The following is a 21,309-nucleotide window of genomic DNA, read 5'->3' as shown; positions in this document are numbered from 1 at the left end:
GCCCGGGAGCAGGGGTTCTTGAGAGGGCTCTTCCCATCGCTTCAGGACACCGCGTTAGCCCTTGGAGGTTCCTGGTGCCCTCTGGCACGGGGCCTGGCAGCGAGAGCGGGCAGTGACCGCTGCTCCTGGGGCTCCAGCACACGGCCCGTGGAGGTGGGAGCACGCCTCCGTGCCCCGGTGGTCCTCCACGAAGGGACGGAGGAGCCCGGTCGGGGGGTTCCGTTGCCTGCTGCTCCAGAAAGGGCTACTCCGAGTGAGGCGGGTGTGAGGCCGGCCGAGACCTGAGGCGCAGGGCAGGGAGGCCCGGGGCCGCGCCGGATCCTCCCTTGGGGGAGGGCCCTTCCAGCTGCGGCCCGAGGGGAGGAGGCGCCGCCGGTCGCCTCCCGAAGCCTCGGGTGGGGGCGAGCGGGCGCAGCCGCCTGACGGGGCCGCCCGCACGGCGGCGGGGCCTCCCCGCGCTGCCGAGCGGACCCTGAGGCGACGCGGCCCGAGACGGCGGGGCGGGGCCGGGCCGGCGGCCGGGCTGGGGCGGGGCACGCGTGCCCTTGGCCGGGGGGCGGGGCGCGGCCGCTCTGCCGGGGCACTATTGGCCAGCGGCCGTTGCCAGCGGGGTCGCGTTGCGACGCCGGCCGGGTTCCGCGCAGCCCATTGGGTGGGCCGGCGCCGGCGTCGGCGCAGTGCGGCGCGGGGATTGGCGGGCGGTGTCGGCGCCGCTGCGAGGGCGGGCGGTCGCGGGTGGGCGGCGCCCGGCGGCCGCAGGAGCCGGCGATGGGGCGGCGCGCGCCGCGCTGAGGGGCCGCGGGCGCCGGGACCGCAGGTACCGGGCGGGGCGGGGCGAGGCGGGGCGGCACCTGCGGGCGCCGGGGGCAGCGGCCGCCGCCGCCCGGGCCCGACCCAGCGTCCCGCTCCCGGCCGGGTCGGGCCGCCCTCCGGTGCGGGGCTGCGGCGGCGGGAGCGGCGTCCCGGGCGGGCCGAGGCGGCTGGGCCGCGGTCTGGCCACCCCGGGGGTGGGGGCCCGAGAGCCTCGACAGCCCTCCCGGTCCCCCAGCCCCGCCTGGGGGGGGGGGTGATCCCCGCCGCGGGGTTGTCCTCAGCGCCCCGGCGTCCGGCAGCGTCCCGCCGCCCGCGCTCGGGTGCCGGAGCCGCGCCCCGGGGACGCGCTGCGCCGCGGGGCCTCGGGGAGGATGGCTGACCTGGCCGCGCTCTCCGCAGCCGCCTTCCCGGGAGCAGCGCGGTCTCTCCCGCAGGACCAGCTGGCGCCGGCCCCTCCGCCCGCTCCTGCCGGCCCCGGGCAGCCGTGCGAGCCGGTTGCCCCCAGGCTGCCGGGCTTTTTTATCGAGCGCTCGCCCCCAGCGCGCTGTCCGAGCGAGGCTGTAAGCCGGCCTGGCGGCGCCTCCGCCGCCTGCTTGAAGGCAGAGCTGCGGCCCGGGCCTGCGGCTCTTCCCGGCGGAGGACGGGGAGTGGGCTGACATCCATCCCCTGCGTGGAAAAGCTGGGGCTGTTGCGTAGAAACTTAACCTGGGAGAAAAATGTTGTAGGCCTGGAGCAGCAGTTTTTTATATCTGTTCATCAGGCTTCGTTTCCACAGGTATAAGTAGTTACTAGGAAAAGATTTCTTTGCAGGTGGACTCCTATGCCTGTTTTTTCTCCTCTTTTGGAGTGCTACTGGCTCTTGTTCTAATGAATATTTTTGACCTGCTGAGCACTGTGTGACATGACAGGGAATGCACTCTCCTATAGAGCTTGTTACGGAGATTTCCCAAGAGAATGAGTTCAGTGTCACAGCAAAACTTAAGAACTTGCTACAGTTGTGTGTTGGAGCACCAGCTGCCTTCCTCTGTGGCATAAGCTTAGAGTTTGTGACTGACTTCTCTTAAACTGGGACCTATAAATCTCTCCATCTCATTTAAACCAGTTTTCTTGAGACAACTGCTAGTGACAGAGACCAAAACTGCTCGTTTGTGGGATTTGTCCGAGGGACGAGTCTGTGGCTTGTGTACAAGAAGATGATTGTGACATTGGAGGTACTTTTCTCACTGTCTGAAACATTTGCCCTTGTCATGTGAGCATGTTCTCTTTCTGATGGGGAGACCAAGATTAAAAACCAAAAAGCCGTGCGATGGCCTTTGACTGAGACTTCTCGCTTATCTGTGCAATTGCCAGCGTTGTCAGTACCCACAGAAATGGTGCTCGCCTAAATGTGGGGTGACGCATCTGCGCTATACGATGCTACTGCCCCGATGAGAGTGCAGGCTGTTGTGTGACATCCTCTCAGAGGAAGCTGTGCAGAGCTCAGATTTTACAAGCAGACAGGTGGGGCGTCTCTCAAGTCAGCATTGATGATGACTAACTGGAAATGCCAGGGTTAGCCAGAGCAGCTCTGGCTTTTCATTGGGCTTGTTTGTATTCAGCACACCGTCCTCGCAGTGTCCGGAGATGAGGCTGTCCTGCCCTGATGTGTGTGTGATGAAGATCTGTCAGTGGGGATGGTGCTTCTCATCCCACCCTGTCCCCTTTATTTGCTCATGCTGAAGGGACTGTTTGTATCCCCCTCTCAACGCTCCCTGTTACCAGCCCTCATTTCCATTGGGACTCTCATTCTCTTGCTCCACTCTCCTTCCAGCAAGCATTTATCTCTGTGTCTTTCCCTTATGATACAGTTTCTAGCACTTTCTTGACCTTCTTCCAGGTTCTTGTCAAGAATGCCCGTGATGCTGCTGCAGTAGGTCAGCTCCGATGACCATGGCCAGTCTCCTTTATCCACCCTGCTCATGGGGACGTACAACCCTGCTCACTTGCCAAGCTCGCACATGCACAGAATAATCCTTTTAACAGCTGGATGTTAGCCTTGTCTTTCCAAGGCTTAAGTGTTTGAATACTTTTTTGCATCTCCAAAGGATTATGGAGACAGCTGCAGGGGAGAGTGTTTGGAGGGCTAGAAGAGCCCTGGTTTTCCAGGTGCATTTGAAACTATGATGGTATGTCATCCTTTGGAAACAGAGGCTTAAAGGGAAAGGAGCTGGGACTGGAAAATCCCTTTGTCGCGTGCACTGTAACAGTGAATTTAATAACTCCAGATGAGGACACAAGGTCTAACTATGCCCGAGCATGCGCAGTGGAGCATTACAGGCAGCCTCCATCAGTAAGGAAGTCTTAACTTTGCCAGGAGTGGACCAGGTGGCACAGGAAACAGCCAAGTGTGAGATTAATGTGTATGCCATGGACATTAAATACCAGCTGTAAAACCTGGATTGTCTGTGTGTGGTTAGCTAATTAACACCACTGGCAGCCTTTAAGTGGAAACAGGAAAAAAGCATTGGAACTAATGGTTTCTTGTTTCTGATGTGTTTGACTGCCCTTTTTTTGCTGTGGAATTGCACTGAGGCTGCAGAGTGAGGTCACCCCATGCTGGATGCCAAGGAGACCATGCAGATGAGCAGTACTACAAATGTACTAATTGTAAACAGCTTCCGACAGAGTTCTTGCCTTAATAGATGCTGGAAGAGGGGCTTTCCCATTCTAGGTTATTGATGCTGGCCCGGATCAAGCAAGTGCAGGACACAATGTTTCCCCGGGAGGAAGTTGGCATAGATTCCTTGAAACAGCATGACCAAAACCAACCCGAAATGCATCCAGCCCAAGTTGGGGCTGGATATGGGCTCTGAGACTCTGTCAGTCCTGAGGGACTGCTGCAGGTCCTCAGGATGTGACTTTGTAGTAGTTCTGCAGGCAGAGATACAAAGCATAATGTGCATTTAGGGGCTTTTTTCACTGTTTAAAATATCGTGGCTTTTTACACTAAAAACCACAGAACCTTTTCTTAGAACATGAGGGGAGGAATTGGGCATCCTGAACTATAAACTACAGGATGAGGTTTTTTCCCCCGCTTGACTTTGACTCAGCTTTGGATATTTGGAGATTTCAGAGTTTCTAAACTGTTTTGGGTCCGTCCGTGTCCCCCCCCCCCCCCCTTCCAGATTAAAGTTCATAACTGGTGTGTCTTTTTTGCCCCCCAGTCTTACTTACTCTGGTTAACTTATGCTTCTGCATGCTCTTAGCTCAAACCCTTCCCATGAGAGAGAAATTATCTCCATTTACTTATGTTTGTCCCCTTGAAAACACACTAACCACTTCTAAGTTAGTAAGAAATGGGCATACAGTCTCTGTGATGTAAAAGACAAGCCATATGAAAAATAAAGCCGTGGGTCACTGATGTGAAGGAAATGAGCACAGCACCAAATCAATGTGAAGGGTAGGCAAGCAGTTTCTATGAAGTTTGTGTAAAATAGCTTTCTCTGGTGCTAAAATGATGGATTAATCTGTGCTGAAGCAGAGTTTGTGGCTTATTGAGACAGTTAATGTCATGTACGTGAGTAGCAGGTTCTCTACCTCTTCAAGTCTGGTCTCGTTCTCTTCCCAGCTCTGACTGCAGCAGGGCCATTCCCCAGGGAGGATGCCGTCACGCTCGCTCTGTCGTCTTTATGCCGTGTTTGCCGTAGTTAGACCAGGTCGGCTCTAGCTCATCAGCATCGCAGCAACAAATGCAGCTCTGCTGGGAGAGGCGGTTACCCACTTGCTGAGCGTTTGGGAGAGCACTTGGCTGTTTATCCCTCTGTTTAAAAGTGGGAAAGTTGCTACCGGGCTTCCTACGGTTTTGGCCACTTTTCCTGGTGGTGGAATATGTCTCTTTATAGCTGTGGCAGTTACAGGTTGTGAGAGCTCTAAGCACTGATGGTAGAATGCAGAATGGCAAAACCTTGAAGGCATGGACTGACAAAGTGTCTTGGGGCAGGGACTGAACTCTTTGTATCCTCTAGGAAAATGAATAGCCCGATGGGAGCTGTACTGACCTGCAGCTCTTCCTACCTGTCAGCCGTGCAAATGCATTCCCTGCCCCAGACCTCTCTCGAATGAGCACTGTTACAGTTTGGAATCTGTGATTTGTCCCCGTTTTCAACCAAAATAGGCATCTGTAAGTTTTCTTCCAGATTTTACATAGCAATTCTAACTAAACTTTTCAATTCCTGATATAACACAAGATGATTATGTGTGGTTAACCTCAAGGGCAGGCATGCTGTAACTGCTCTTGCAATTTTAATCAGTTGTCATGAAGTCAGTGATAGACTGAAGGAAACATTCTCCTGCTGTTCCCAAAAAGAGGGAAGAAGGGGCAAGGAGCAGTACTGGCTTGGCAAACATAAGTACAAACAAATCAAACCTAGTTTCTAAAGCACTTCTCTGCAAATAGGTCAATGCACCAAGCTCTTGCAGTCTTGGCTTTAACACCTATTTCTTTCTTTGAAGCTTTGAGAGCTTTAGTCCTGTTTCAGCTGAAAGCTGTTTGGGTTTAGGTTTGAGAGTGGTGGGAGGGAAAAGGTAAACTACAGTTCTGGACTGTTCTCAACTTTTATTTTTTTCCCCAGTTTTTCTTGTACTTCCCTGTAGACAAATCAGTCAAGGCCTGTCTCCCCAGAAAAACTAGAAATGCAGCCTAAGCAAAACATTGGAAACTTAATTGGGAGAGAGAGAGAGATTGGGATTTTGCAGCACCGATATAAATTGTGAAGTTTCACTTCAGGACTGAGGAGGGAGTTTGGAGCGCTAAGGAGTGGGTAGAAGGGAGACATTGGTGAAATCAGCTAGCATCAGCTAATCCTCTTCTTTGGCTGACTGTGGAGAAAGAGGATGTGCTCAGTTGGTGCCCGCTTTGGAGCTCTTCGGATGCAGATGGGTGGTGGGGTCGAAGGCTGTGGTGGTGCCTTTGCTGGAAAGCTCTTTGAAAACTGAGCGTGCTAAAGAGATTTGTACAGTGAAGTAGCTAGGTTGAAAAATAGGCAAGTTAAATTCCAGATCAAATATCTGCTCGAAGATCAGCACACTGCCTGGTTTCGAGCAGTGGTTGCATGCCGGCCGCGCACTGCTCTGAGCAGTTGGAGCGAGCAGGGCTGCTGCGTGCTGGCAGGCAGTTTGTTCCAGCTCTAGTTTGTCTCCAAGCAGAGCGTTATTATTTGTATAACAGTGTAAATGGTGCTTTGTAAACCAAGGAGGAGAACACTGAGGAGAATGCAAGTTCCTCCTGGCATGGGATTCCCAATTCTGAAATAATGTTTTGCATCCTTCTGAGTAATACCCTTTGAGGGACTGACCGGTCCAATGTTATGTGGGCGCTTCTGTTGATCTGGTGCATGCGTTACTGCTACACTAAAATTGTTTTTTTTTTTCTGATGTGTTACCCAGAGCTGGAAAATCCATTTGTTCTGAATAAACTGAAACTGCCTGGCAAGTGACTGCATAGGACTGGGGAGCCTTTGAGCTTTGACATTGCTGCAGATGCTGCCTCTCTTTAAAGGGGAGCACTCTGAAGCGATAGGGCTAGGAAGCAGTATTCTTGCGTTGTTGCTGCTGTTATTTTGGTAGAGGACACGGTGCAAAGGGAAATGAGAGGCCACATGGCTCTGGTGCCTTCAGGAGGCAGCACTGCTAGGCGGGAGCAGGGCAGGGATGTGCTTGTGGGTGGTGGGACGGTTGTTTTCTCCACTGATGGGTAGCACTTCTGCAAGCATTGTTTTGTGGGCATGATAACCGATATTTTTCACCCTGGTTCATGATTTCAATAAAACTTTCAAGTCTTACTAATGCATTTCTGTTTCCCTGCAGAGAGGGAGTGATAAAATGCAGAGGGAGGTGGGCAGAGGGCCTGTACAGTTGTATTATGTAGTGAATTGTGCTGCTGTTCACCTCTAAAAGCTGATGTCTTTTAAATACTCAGAGGAGCAGCAGGTGTTTCTCATGTCCCAGCTGGTTTTCAGTTGTTTTCTTATGAAATTTGTTATTAAAATGGCTGATTTTTGGTTGGAGATACCCTCTGCAAAGAATCTTCTCCTAATGTTGCAATTCGTTTTTCCAGATGTTGGTAATTAAAGTGCAGTAAACTTTCCTTTCATATGGTCTTGTGGCAGATAACAAGTCTCAGAAGATCTGAGATAACTTTGTTCATTTTGGCACTCCAGCTGTAACGCATGGGGCCTGATCTTTCCCAAGTACAGCTTGCAGCAAGAAAAAAAATCATCCTTTAGGCTTCTCATTTTTATACTAATCTTTTTTTCAACATGTAAACTTGAACCTTTTGCTTCTTTTTGAATACGGAGTAGCATATTGTTATATATTAGGCAACGCTCTTCTAAACAAGGGGGTGAACAACATAAATACCCTGAAATCTGGGGTAACGGGAGCCCTGCTGTGTCGCAGCTCTGCTGTGTTCACGTGAGGCCCATCCCTATGGCCTTGTTTGAAAACTAGGGTTCACTCCCAGTGGGAGCCTGCTGAGAACCACAGGGTGCGTGCCCCATGGGTTTCATTTTTGCCAGTCGCTAGTTTGCCAGTGCTGCAAGACATAGTGATGAAGTGCAGCTACTGCAGAGGTTGATCAAATATGCTGAAACTTTTGGAGACGAGGGTTGTACGTAGATGCAGGCTTTGGAAAACAACAGTATATTGATCATGAAGGCTCACTGCAGTATTTTTTTACCAACGGGGAATAGAAATCAGATCCTGGCAAGGTGTCTGTTTGGGAAAAAAATTAATAAATCGCATTCTGTGGAAGACTGTCTCTTCATCTGTGTCTGGAAAACAAACTCATTTGCCATCAGACCATAGTCTAAATAATCAAGACTTCAGAGAGCTTCTAGAATATGCCTAAATAGTGGCTTGGTATGGAGAAGTTTTGATCCTTTGTCCCCAGCAGGATCCAGCCCGGTAAGTGAAGGCCTGCGTTACTATTTCACTGCTGCTGAGTTGTGTTATTGGAATAGTTGAAAGGCAGTGAAGTGGAGTCCCTGGCAGTGGTAGATAATGTACAAATATGACAAAAACAGGAGTCTAAAAAGGCTGCTTCCTAGAAGTGTCTAACCTCCTCCTGGGTGTTACGTGTTTAAACTTGGAGTACATTATGGACGTTTGAAATTCAGCCCTAGGGTTGAGGCAGGTAAGCCTCCGTGGACAGCGGTGGTACTTCACGGTATCTCAGCCTGTATGTTTTGCTGTTAAAGGTGTAGGAGGAAGTTCCTGGTGTGAAGCTTTATTACAAGGTTCATGAGCTCCCAGGATGTTGTCCTTTGATTTTTTTTTTTTTCTTCCCCTTGCTTTTTGGGGTTTGTTTTGTTTTGAGCCTAGGGTCAGGTCTGTCCCATGACTGTCTGATTCACAGCATTGCTCCACTGGCACTGTCTGAAGAGCAAGTTAATGCTGAAGTTTTTACAGCACCTCCTTTAACTGCAACTGTCAACCAAATGTCGCAGGCAAGGCAGGAAATTGAGAAGCTGCCTGGGGAGTGAAATGCTTGTCTGTGTATTATCTACCAAATTTTAAAATGCTTTAAAAGCTGTTATGTGGCATCAGATCTTACTTTGTGTGTTGGGGTATATGTCATAAAATGCTGTGTCACTTTTCTCACTAGACAGGGCTTGTTGCACCCTGACTTGTAGGACCGTTGCATTCAGATGACTTCTGAGCATATGACTCGAGATTCTTCCCAAGTCCTGGGCGATGTGAGAGTTGCGGTGAGGTCTCATAGCAGAATTTCCTTCTCTGTGCCTGAGGGCATATCCTGTGAAGCTTTAGAGCTACGTTCAGCTGATGGATCAAGTGTGGGCAGATCTGTTGCTGGCTTTTCGGGTACTTTTAGGGCGTTATGCAACAGACCTAACTTTTGGGAGTCAGATAGTTATGCAGCAGGGTAACTTTTGGGAGTCAGATAGTTGACGTACAAAATTACGTACTTTTTTTAAAGAACAAAATAATGCTGCGGTCTGCAACCCTCAGCAGAGAGTATGTTTAAACAAACAAAACTGAAAAACAAAGCCCTGCAGCAGTTTGGGACCGGTTCTTGGGTTTTTTTGTTTTGGTTTGTTTTTTTTTTTTCCTTTCTTTAGATTAAACCACTCATGCAAACTTTTAACAGTAGCAGGGAGCACTTCAGGCTACTCATCGCATCCTGCCCATGCATATCTTTGGTGGCAGTGTCTCAGGGTGTGTAATCACTGTGGGTGCGAGGGTCTGGAGGCCAGAGCTTGCCCTCCCTGATGTATAGGAGGCGGGGTACCCTGCCAGGTGCCCAGAGCACAGGGGCTGCAGGTATACCAGTTAGGCACTGCAGCCACCTGCAGTAGGCAGAGGTGGGTGCTTAAAGACATGTAGCAGGCCTGGGATTGGACTTGGGCTGTGGAAAGATGTGCATTAGCTGGATGAGACGGGGTGTGTGGGAGCAGGTGCTTAGATGTTGTGAAGGAAGCAATTCTTTGTACTTGTCTCCCTCAAGAAGTTTGTGTTCAGCTGATCTTCGGGCCCCAGGATTTGGGAAATCCAGTTTTCATGGTGAAAAGTAAAGCATTGATGTTTGGAAATGCCCTTTAGCAACTGAAAACCTTCAGTTCACTGATGACGTTTGCAGGATCATATGATTAGAACACACAGTGTCTGCATACCCAAGTTAGCTACAATGGATTTGGAAAGCAGGCTGGGTGGCCTTGCTCCTGGGGGTTAAACGTCATCTTGCATGAGCGGCAGTCGGAGCTTTGGTGATCTGCACACAGTGAGTGGGTTACTAGCTAGATTAAAAAAAAAAAGTACTTATGTACAGATGGGTGGGTTTTGTTGGCTTACACAATTTGGTTATCCCCTGGAGGCACTGTAGTGAAGTGCCAGGTCTTGGTTACGGTAATCAGGGAAATGGGTTGGTCAGTGAGAGGAACAGACCTAGCTGCTGGCAGCCTTGCCAGGAGGTGGGTTTTTTTCTTGGTGGAGATGTTCCAGGGAACTTAATCTGCACAGAAGCTGGTGCATATGAGCTGCACCTGAAGAAGGTGGAGCTGGTTCTAGTTCCAGTTTGCTCTGGGTCCTATCGAAGCCTCAGAATTGCTCCAAGGGTTTACACTGGTTGAGATAGTCATCATGTAGACAGACCCCAAGCAGCCCAGAGGAGCCATGACCTACATCTAACAACTCCCCTTTACTGTGATCATTTGGCCTTAGCCTTTCCTGTTTTTGTCTTTCTGATCTTGATTCTGGCTTTTCTCTTTGTGGCTTTGATCAAGGTATCCATCTGGCCTGCTATGGTTTCCCTGTCTGGGAGAAATAACTGCCTTATCGGGCTGCAAAGTCTAAATATGCAGAACAGAGCTGGGGGACCCCTTAGCTCCTTGTCTTCTGCTTGTTCCTGCTGGGCATGTCTTCTGGATGGAGAGCAGTGGTCTAGCCTGATCTCTGCAGTCTTGAGCTGTTCAGTCATTTGAGGGAGTTTTGAAACCCCTGTTGCCCTTTGGATGATATAAAATGGATGACATATCTTGTTGCAATGTCTGAAGATGGACAAGGGGGATATTTCGCTGGCGTGTTTTGCATAAGCCGTGTAGCAGGCAGGATCCTGCACCAGCACCGTGGTCTCAGCCTTGAACCAGTGAAGAAGCAGTAGCTGCTCTTCGAGGAACCAGCTCATCTTGCTGCACGTGTTTGAGTTTTGGAGTCCTAGTGCATAACTCACTCTTCTGAGCCAACTTTCCACAAACAGGGTTTGTTTTTCTTCAATTTGAGTAATTTCTACAAACTCAGCCCTCTATATTCTGGATCTGCTTAGAAGCTGAGGATACAAAACGTTGCCGAGAAGATACTTCTGATTTATTTGCTCATGTCTAACTGCAGCAGCAGAGGGGATATTGATAATAAACCTAATGTCTCAGAGACCTTTTTTTTTTTTTTTAAATGAGAACAAGAAATGTATCCCCAAGGAATGGGCTCAGAAATCACAGCTGCCCAGAAAAAACAGTGTGTGGTTCAAACCAGCTGTTTGAGTCTTGATTCCAACTCCGAGTTTTTGGTGTTCCTGCTGTAACATTGGGTTTGGGTTCGATGAGCTGTTGACAGTTGTGAGAGAAGGCTGTGTGTTGATGAGCTGAGCCTTTAGGGAGCCAGGAAAGGGACTGGTTTGGCTGTACACCGTGGTTCATGTTCAGCTGGGTATGAAATTGGAACTGGAGTACACTGCAGATGTTATCTTTGGATTTCAGTTACTTCCTCACTAACTGTATCCATGAAAGTCTTGCTGCTTTTCCTTTGTATTTGCTGAATGGCATGAGTCAGATATTAAAGCAGTAACTTCAGGTTCCACCCTGGGATGGACCCTGACAAGGAAACGCCAAATAACTTGTAATAGAAAACTGTGCGTTTCCTGATGGACGATGGGGTGGCGATTCCCTTTCAGCCCGGAATAGGGCTGCCAGGGCAAGGACACGGTGCTGCCTGTATCTGTCAGATGTGGAGCACAAAGAGCCTCAGTATAAATACTCCCAGGACACAGGGAGTGAGGGCAGTTTTATTCCAATACGCAAAATGGACCTTTTTCCTCTGGACTTAAAAATAAACAACGTTTTGGCTGAACAAATGGAACCGACCTTTTTATTAAAAGCATATATCTTCTCGTGCCTGGTTCAGTAAGAGGCTTTTAAAATTGAAAGAACTTAACTTGCAAAACAGCTGACTTGAGTCATTCCAATAGAATTTATTTTCTTACTTTTTGCTCCTTAAAGTTGGAGAGCTTGTAGCCTTTTTTTTTTTTTTTAAAAAAGGAGAGCAATAAGAAAAGTGGCTCTAACCCTGTGTGCTCTTTGCACAGGTGGAGAGAGAAGCTGAGTCAAGGCAGTGCTGAGTCTGTTAAGTTCATTTTTAAGTTGATGGAAAGATTCCCATTTGTTTCGATGGGGATTGACCTGCCCACAAGCTCAAGCCTATTCCTGTTCAGTTGCGGAGGAAGGATTACAGATAGTTATCAACAGCAGCTTTAATAGATTAGAAACTTTTCTACTAGAAATTAGAAAATATTCGGTAACTTGAGGGGATGCCTCCAAAGTTGGCGTCTGATGATGGGACCAGTGAAGTGCTCTCTCCCTCTTGAACATGTTCACCACGAAGGGAGCCATCCTGACAGATGAAGCCCTTGGTTGTGTAAGAGTTGCTTAATTTCCAAGACATGAAAGAACACTTGTGCTTACCCAAATCAGTGTTTTCAGGGCTTCGATGATCACGTTCTTGTACTGGCTTTTTGTTTTCTTCCTCTGTAGTCTGGCCAAGCCTTCAACCAGGAACAAGCCCTTATTTTCTTTAGCTATTTTAGTTTGATTTAGGCTTAGCTGAACCTGATGAAACTGCAGTTTCATGGGAATGTTTGACTCCTGTTGTGCAGAGTTCTTGGAACAAAAAAGCATTTCCTTGGATGGGATGGCAAAGGTTTGTTTGCCTGCTTCTACCTCCAGGAGACAGAGATTGATGATTCTCCCCCACACCCCCTAAATTAAACAAACGTAATTCTTTTCATATTTCTTTGGTAAGTTTTGGGGTTGGGGTTATTTTTGTTTGGTGTGCCCCCCCCAACCTTTTATCCTTTTCATTGCTTTCATTTGAACTTCTCTTATGGGTTTGTTTCTCTCTTGAAATCCGGCCACCAGGATGAGACACCATTCCAGCTATGATCCCAGCAGTACTGGCGCACAGGGATTACTGTGCGTGTCTTACATAAGGCAGTCCTGTTTACAGACACAAGGATTTTGGTCTTTACCAGCAGTACGATGTTGTTGGCTTGTGTTCATCTTGTGACTAATCGTAACCCCAGCTCTTTATTTCTGCACAGCTGCCTCTTAGGGACCAGGCTAAAGGAGATTGGAGAAAATGGGATTTTTCTGAATCTGCAAAGCATGCCTGCCTTTGGGATTGAGATAACCCCTGCCAGGGAGCAACACGGCTGTTGCTGGCAGCTTGGGCGAGCTGCTGCTTTCCCTCAAAGGCGGAGAGCTCTCCCGTCTGCACATGGCTCATCTGAGCCAGCTCCTGGTTTGTCACATTGGACTTTTTCTCTGCATCTTCTCCCTGATTCTTGCATTTGCTGGTTGTTCATTGTGCTGTCTTTGCTGGGTAAATTGCAGAGGTGCTGAAAACGTGATGGTGTGCTTTGCTTGTTTGCACATGGCTGTTATAAAAATCACGATCAGTCTGAACCATTTAAAGGGAAAGGAGGAAAACTGGCCTGCTGCCCTTTCTGTGGAGCTCTGGGAGGATTTTCAATGCTTTTGGGTGGTTAATACCTGCACGTTCGCTGTTGGGATGTACCACATGGGATGTGGAAACAGAAGCGCGTGCATTTCTGTAAAGAAATAAAAAAATGGAAAATCAAAGATGGGGTGGGGGGGACCCTTTTGAGTTTGGTGGACAGGCTTTAAAGGGCTCATAAAGCACCTGAACGCAGCTGAGAGAAGGGCCTCCCTGAACTGAGCCATGTGAAGTGGTTTAAGTGCCGTGTTCAGGTGAAACTTTGCAACTTTTACAGAGGGCATGAACATAAGTTTTCAGGATGGCTCTAACCAGAATGACACGGGCCCGTGAGGCTTCTGGTTGCCTTCCCCATCTCTGTGTCGGCATGTTCGGTTTGAAAGGCTTCATCAGGTTAAAGGGTTTGTACCAGGAATTCCCTCTGGGAAAGGCAAATTTGCAATTCTGACACTCAATTATGTAAGTAGGACACTTGGAGCCTTAATTTTATGGTAAGACAGCCTCACAAAGCCTATTAAAGGGGATAGAAGACTAGCAAAACCCGTGGTTGTTGGGGCGCCGGGGTGCTGCCAGCTCCCGTGGGGCTGGAGGAGGGTGGTGAGGGGGTGCCTGTGCCCTGGCCAGGCGGTCCGGGGTACCCAGCTTTCGCCACGGTCCCGTTCCCACAGGTCTCCGTGCCACCGGTGCTAGTCCCCAGGGCAGAGGGGCCCGGAGCTGCCATGACGACGGGTGACTGCTGTCACCTCCCTGGCTCCCTGTGCGATTGCCCCGGACGTGCCGCCCTCTCCAAGTCGGTGGAGGACTCCGACATCAGTCGCCCGCAGTACGTCACACAGGTCACCGCCAAGGATGGACGGCTCCTCTCGACGGTGATCAAGGCACTGGGCACGCAGAGGTAAGGCTGCTTCAGGGAAGGGGCTTGGGATGACCGCATCTGGGCTTTTTTTCCCCTTTTTTTTGTGGCTCTAGGGGTAGAGTGAGACAACAAAGTCTTGTTTGTGAAGGAGTTCGCTGGGGCGCTAATAGTGAGTGCGAATCCTTGTTAGCCAGATGCTTCCCAGGCCTGCGCTCTCTTTGCGGGAGCTCATGCTAGCCGCATGTGCTGGTGGATTGGGACTCGCGTGTTCATCAAAACCCCCCAGGCCTGTGGCTGCTCCAGCGTGAGACGGCACAGGCGGCCTCTTGCCATGTGCCTCTGCCAAGTCCTTGCTGAGCAGCAGTGAAGGTGGGACGCCATGCTAGCAAGGGCAGTGTGATGTTCATGGAGGTGATTTAAGGGCTGAAAATGGAGCACAGCCCCTGTTCCAAGATGGTCATGGAGTAAAGACGTGGTGTCGATTTGCAGCCCCAGGGAGAGGAGGGTGTTTGTGTTGCAGGAACTGCAGTGTCCAGTTATTGCTAGAGGGGACGTGTGGCAGCTTCACTTGCTCAGACTCTTCCTGATGTGACTTCTCATCGTGTATTTTGAGCAGCTTCCAGAACAGAGGACACTTGGCAGCGTTGTTCAGTCCAGCTAGTGAGACTGGTCACATTTTGTGTTCAAATCCTGTCTGAACAGCTGTTATTTTTTTTAATTAATTTGGCCAAACGTTGATGAGGTGTGAAAGTGGTGACTGCAAACGTGGGGGAGGAAAGCAGGAAAGCTAGATGAGAACTGAGGCAAACGTAATTGCTATATCTAGCAAACCTGGAGCAGGTCAATAAAAATACGAGCTTGCTCTCTGACAACAGATAGGCTGGGCGAGAAGTTGTGCAACCCCTGAAAACTTGTGGAGGTGTAAAAATCTGGTGGGGAAACTGCCTGGGATTACAGGTTAAAGAAAAACCAACAGCATTCCTCATGTGAGTGTCTTCGTGGGACACCAGTTAGTTTTTTGGTGGTGGTGGGTTTCAGTCTCTTTCTTGTCACCAGCACTTAGCAAAGCGAAGCCAGGAGCAGCGTGACTGTACTGGAAAGTTGAATTAGTGATATGGTCTCTACAGCCTGCTGGAAAACTGTGTTTGAGGGTGTATCATGTGGGAGTGTGACCAGGCGCCCTCCCCCTCCGGATAGGAAGGAAGGAAAATGGAGTCTGATAAGAATTTCTTTTGTCGCACTGTCAGCAAATTTTTTCCTTCTGGATTGTTTATTGGTAGCCAAGGTTATATTAATGCGCTGGAAATATGAAACTTCTCAAACAGGAAGAGAATGGATGAAATATCTTACAGATGCTTTTCTTAGGAAATAACAGATGCATGAGAGCACTGGAGGCTTGGGGTTTTTTTGGTCTGTCCCTGTCACTAAGACTGTGTGAGCGGACTGTAATTTTGTCGTTCTGATACAGCACTGAGCTTTATGGCAATAAAGGTTACAGAATCATCAAATAATTCAGACTGGAAGGGAATTCTGGAGGACTTCTAGTCCAGCCTCCTTTCAGAGCAAGGCCAACTTCAAAGTTGGATCAGACTGCTCGGAGCCTTGTCCGATGCAGTTTTCAGTATCTCTGAGGATGGAGTTGCCAACACCTCTCCAGACTCCTGTTGCAGGGATTGTCCCAGCTGCAGAAGTCCCCTAAATAAAAAGCACATGAAAATGAGGAGAGAACAAGGGTCAGTGGTTCACCAGTGATGTTTAGCAGAGAGAAGGGGATGGTGCAGTGGGTGTATGTTGCTTCACAGCCCTAAATATGATTAAAAAGTCCAATTGGGATGAAAGCTGCTAAACATTGAGTTGAAAGTGGTAGACATCTCCTATGGTACACCAGGAGAGGAGTCTTGCTTCTCCTTTAGCGAGTTGACGTGCACGTTCTTGCTGGTTCTTCTCCTCCCTTTATGTCCCACCAACGTTTTTTCCCAGTACACTCCTTTTCCTTGCACTGTGTTTCCGTGTCTTGCTCTTGCTTTCTGTTTTGTCTGATTGTGCAAACTAATGGAAGTAGCACTACTGCTTTTGAAGATTGCAAATTGCTTGTTCTGACTGTTGTGTTGCAATCCCACAAACTTCTTTTGCAGTCAGGTGTTTTTTTTTTTAAAGCCAGAATAGCAGTGGAGTATGAACTATGAGATGGGATCAGTGTGGCTTTTGTACTGTCAGCAATATGTGGAAAAAGATGATAGCTGATACAGCTCACCTGGATTTCAAGAGGGCATGCAATAGGGTCTTTGAAATAAAGATGTTCCTTTCTCACCCTCCCTCTCACCCCCAAATCCATGCACCTGTGAATGTAAGAGAATGGTGGTTGTGTGAAAGAAATGGCTGGTTGAAGGTGGGAAAGAAGTGAGATGCTAGTGAATGGCTTGTTTTCATGGTCCAGGGAGGGTAGCCCTGCACTGGGCCTCTGCTGTCCAGCATTTTATTCCTAAATGATCTCGAACGGTGAACACTGAAGAGATGTACTGAATTGCTGAGAATAGCGAACTTCGGTGTCTAGAGCCATTTGAGGTTTCCCAGGGAGCCCAAGTCATCCTCATTATGGGGCTGGCAGATGTGGCACAGGGCTTCTAGGAAACCTGTGCCTTCGCATGCCAGCTGGTATGCCCTTGGACCTAAAATGGCACTAGACGCCTGACTTTAGGGAACTGAACGTTATTGGAAATGCCTGCAGGCTAAAATAATGGTTGCAGTTCAGTGTGCAGTGATGCAGATGAAGAACAATAGTCTGAGATTTACATACGTGTTCGCGGGTTTGGAGGAGAGGATCTTGGACATGTGGCAGTTACGTGCAGCAGTGACCAAAAGGCAAATAAGATGCTAAGATTTAGGAAAGCAATGAAGAACAGAACACAGTCACTGCAAAAATCCCTGGTGCATCTGCATCTTGAAAACTGTAGCTCTGGTCCCTGCAGCTCTAAAAGGATGTTTTAGAAATGCAAGAGGTAGAGGGAAGGGTAGTGAGGGTGATCAGAAGGGTTGGATGTGTTTCTGTCTAAGGCATGACTGAATAGGCTAGGACTCTTCTGCTCGTGAAGGAGGTGACTGAGCAGGCTGGAGGTCTGTAAATCTGGAGGGTGTGGAAAACACTGTCTTTTACAGGACAAGAATTAGGGGATAGTACACAAAACAAGCAAATGAGACATTTCAAGTGAAAAAGATTTGGTTCTTTGTGCAGCTAGAGAAAGTCCTGGCTACAGGAGGACACTGGATGCTCTGAGTTTACATAGGTGAAAAAAAAAAAAAAAAATTACTTTAGTCTGTGATGGAAATTTGTCGCATGAATATCATCTGATATACCTGAGCTAACGGTTGCTGGATGCTGGAGCAGTAGCGCCTTAGTCCACAGTCAGTGGCGCCAGTTAGAGGCGTGAGGGAACATCTTGGGAAGAAATGGGTGGTTTGAGTGCTATCAGCAGTGCAGGCCTCCTGTAGGGAAGGTTGCAAGTGTCTCTGAAAGCATTTGATACTTCCCTTGATAAGCATCTCTGGTTCTGTGAGGTCCCACAAGAGCAGATCTTGAGCGTGATCAGAGATTTGATTCTGTAGTTGAAATTTCTCGCCAAGGAGGGGGTAAGAAGTGGTGGTGGTTGAAGCACCAAGGCAGCACCAGCCAGTTAAAGGCCCGAACGCTGCAGAATGATTCTCTGCGTGGTGCTGTGCAGATAGGATGCTGAATTACTGCACTGTGATGGGCAGAGGGCTTGTATGCTGAGGACTTAGTCTGGGTGACTGCTTGCCATGAAATATGTTGTGTCCTTGGCGAGCTGAGCTTCCAGGGTCAATGTAGTTGTGTCTGTAGATATCGCTGTTCCTTATGCAGTTACTGCTAAACCCAGGATGCAGAGCAGAGATGGGGTGAGAGTGGGTAGGCGATCTGATAAATGCGACTATGATTGCAAACCTCTTGAGTGGCTCCAGGTGGCTGGGGGCACACTGTGACTAGTGTGGATCATCCGGCTTCACTTTGGGCTTCTGGATTTGCATCAGGGCTTCAGGGTTGGTTTCGGGTCCAGTGTCAGCCTCTCTGCCTGCTGTGAGCGGAGCTGGAGACTGTGGGGCACGCGTGCTGCAGTCCCTTCTGTGGCCTGCTGAGCTGGACAGGCTGACGTGCCGGCTTCTCTTGTGTGCTGTGGTGCTCATCAACACGGCTTCCAGATTTTACTGACCTAAAATGTGCCAGGCATTTCCACGCTCCCCTGAGACTGGTTTCTTGCTGCAGCAGGCTGCTTTGGAGAGTCGCAGCACGCCTGGCACGCTCTGCCACGTGTTGCCTGCTGTGCATGCGCCTTTCTGGGGCTTGGTGGGATCGGACCCCATTCTCCGATGTGGCTGTATCATTCTGCCTGCTCTGACCGTGATTTCATTCTGTTTGTCTGCCTCTTTAGTGATGGTCCCATCTGTCGAATCTGTCATGAAGGTGGAAATGGGGAGGGACTGCTTTCCCCATGTGACTGCACAGGAACACTGGGCACCGTGCACAAGAGCTGCCTGGAAAAATGGTTATCCTCCTCCAACACAAGTTACTGTGAGCTCTGCCACACAGAATTTGTTGTAGAGAGAAGACCGAGACCTTTGACAGAGGTACCGCTTTCTTCCTGCTTCACTTTTATTTCCTTACCGTTTGAGAGAAAATGACTGATTTGCTCTACTGTCCTTGTGGTTCTTGCTGTCTCCTCTTCCTCGCAGTACCTTAGCACTCACAAAGAACAATTTATTTAGAGAGATCAAGTCTCTTATCAGACCAAGTGACGTAGTTGCAAAAATGCAGTAGCGATGTTTGGGGCAACTCTTTTACCTGTGAACCCCCCACATGCTACATACCAGTGGCAGGCTGTAGACTATGGAAAACATTGCACTTGTAGATATACTTTAATGCCTGAGTATTGAAACGCAGGGGTCACCACACGACCGACTGAAATATGAAGCTCTCGGAAATATTCCTTTTTCCTGTTAGTTTTAATCTTATCTCAGTGTTGCATTAGTGCAGCTCTTTTGCATGTGACTTCCTTGTCATGCTCTGTTCTGAAAAGTGAGATGTGATGATTGCTGATACTATTCTTAAAAGACCTGCCCTCCCTTGACTAATATTGACGGATGCTTCAAAGCCTTTGGGTCTTGCTCCTTGCTGCTGAGCTCTGGTGCCCTGCCGCTGCCCTGTGTTCCCCCCAGTCGAAGGAGAAAGCAGGATATGGCTCAGCCAGTCCTTATGTTCCTCTTTGCCTTGACCATAGGGGGACCAGGTTCCTGATGGGTCCATCTGCCTCTCAGAGTTGGAAGGTACAATCCAGGCTCTGGTTGGTGGGTTGGGTTGGTTTGGGTTTGTTTTGGGTTTTTTTATCGCAAGGCTCTCTTCATTCCCCTGTTTAGGCAGTCTGCTGTGCTCACATTTCAGACTTCCTTTGGCCCCCGAAGTTTATAGCAGCTGCCTGTAATGAAGTCCTTTACATGTGGGGAACAAGGGCAGCTTGGACTAGGCCATCTTCTGACCTCAGAATTCAAGTGTACAACCCCAAAGAGGAATAAGTAAATCAGTGAGTTACAGTACGAAAGGCTGTAATGGTTTGTTTTGGAAGATGGTTTCACACCTGAGGTCCAACCTGGAAGATCAAAGCAAGGTCCTGCAGCCCTCACTGCCTGCACCCCATTCAGATCCCATTCACTGCCTGTGAAACTGCAGGCAGGCTCTTCCCTGTGTCGGCTTGCTGCTAGGCTGGGCTTGGGTGTTCGTTCAACACAATGTGTAACTACAGAGAAGCATCAGTCTGCAGGTGGGGATTTACAGTTAACAATTTTGGGAGCCCCCCAGTCCTGCAGCCATCAGCAATGACAGAAGTAGGAAAGTGTCATCTGGAGCTGCCACTGCAAATACTCCACTTCTTTGCGTGCACCCTGTCCCTGCAGGGTTTTTCATCACATGCCTCCCTGGCTGTGTTTGGACTATGGCACATAGCTCTGGTTTTTGTTTCAAAAGTTACTTTTCCTGTCGATAGCGTTTCAACCCAATGCACGGCCGTGCTGCTGCTGCTGCACTGTGGTCAGTGAGGCTGCAGAAGGAGGTCTGTGAGCTGATTCTTAACAACAGACTGCTGTTACCTGTAAGCTATCAGAGGTTTGTTGGTGCCTGCCAAAGTGTATGTGTGGGGAGGCGGGGGTTAACTCTGGTTTGTAACTGCGACTGCTCTTCTCTGCTCTCTCCTTCCCCTTGCTCCGTCAGTTAGGTCAAAATCAAGTCACAACTGGAATTCTAAGTTGCTTTTCCCATCTCTGTTTCCATTCCCATCAATTCTAGAGGTTATTTCCTTTCCCTTCCCACCTGTCTCTGGAAACAATACCTGCCCCCTCCTCCTTCCTGCAGTCCCCAGCTCCTTCCCACACTTCCATCTCCTCCGGGTGCCCAGCGAGCCTTGGAGGGGAAAAGAGCCGCCCAACTGGGGATGAATTCAAGCTTCAGTTTGCAAAATTGATATTAAGTTTTAATGATTGTTTAATTTACAACTGACTGTCATTGACTTGATAGCCCCAGACAGGAGAAGGCTCTAGACTACAGTGCTAAACCAAACCATGTATTTAGCAAATCAATTTGTAAAAGAGCATTACATCAGTAGTTAGTGCTGTCTCAGTCTTATCACTTTTCTCCCAGCTGCTAAAACATATAAAATGGCTCTTTGACCAAAAACTCTCAAATGGTTGTTTCGGAGATTGAAAACCACTGCTTTAAAACATTTGGGAAGGGCTGTATCTTGGCTATGAGGACACACTGCAGGCAAGCCCAGTAACAGTGAGCTTGCTAGGGCTTATGTGGGCCAAAATTTTGAGTGCAGGTTTCAGATGTTTTCGCTTAAGAGCTAGTAAAGTATTCATGCCCAGAAACAAACATGTAGAAGTGTATTTAGCCATAGTTCACAGATGCTGTAGCATCTCATAACAAGTACAGGCTTAGAAAACTGCATACTTGAGAAAAAGCTCAAAGACCAGTGTATATTGGAGGAGTTTCTCCTCTGACACTGATGTCTCTGCCTCCACCAGGCAAGAGGAGCTTGCTGGGACAGTGCGACAGGAAAGTCATGGGTCCCCTGTGTGCCGCCTTGTCTGTACTCCAAGGTGGATAAGTGAGCAGCCCAGGACAATCAAATTTTAATTCCTGTTGAAATCTGTGAAGAGCCCCTCTGAACTGGATCCTGTAAGGGTATGGTGACCAACAAGCAATTTGTGAGCATTAAGAGATGATGGGTGGGCAGCATTTAATAAGCCTCAAACACAAGAGAAATGCCACTGTGTTTTCAGAGAGGAATAGACCCCTCAAG

At 49.0% G+C, this 21,309-nt stretch overlaps 1 protein-coding gene across 3 annotated transcripts in view; it reads left to right on the top strand.

Moving 5' to 3' along the window:
- Positions 1-775: 775 nt before the first annotated feature.
- The window catches only part of MARCHF2 (membrane associated ring-CH-type finger 2), a 37,465-nt gene continuing 16,931 nt past the window's right edge, over positions 776-21,309 (top strand). The window contains exons 1-4 of one of the 3 annotated variants that reach the window (XM_076359290.1): positions 799-817; positions 12,677-12,876; positions 13,761-13,987; positions 18,391-18,586. In XM_076359290.1, coding sequence (XP_076215405.1) covers positions 12,853-12,876; positions 13,761-13,987; positions 18,391-18,586 — 447 coding nt within the window. In that variant the 5' untranslated portion in view covers positions 799-817; positions 12,677-12,852. Of the gene's footprint in view, positions 818-3,118; positions 3,143-12,676; positions 12,877-13,760; positions 13,988-18,390; positions 18,587-21,309 lie in introns of those variants that run through there. The other 2 variants (XM_076359291.1, XM_076359292.1) reach the window with 2 other exon arrangements.

The sequence above is a fragment of the Aptenodytes patagonicus genome, chromosome 25, assembly GCF_965638725.1.
Source record: "Aptenodytes patagonicus chromosome 25, bAptPat1.pri.cur, whole genome shotgun sequence".
In the NCBI taxonomy this organism is placed as follows: Eukaryota; Metazoa; Chordata; class Aves; order Sphenisciformes; family Spheniscidae; genus Aptenodytes; species Aptenodytes patagonicus.
This window is presented reverse-complemented; position numbering and strand designations above follow the sequence as displayed.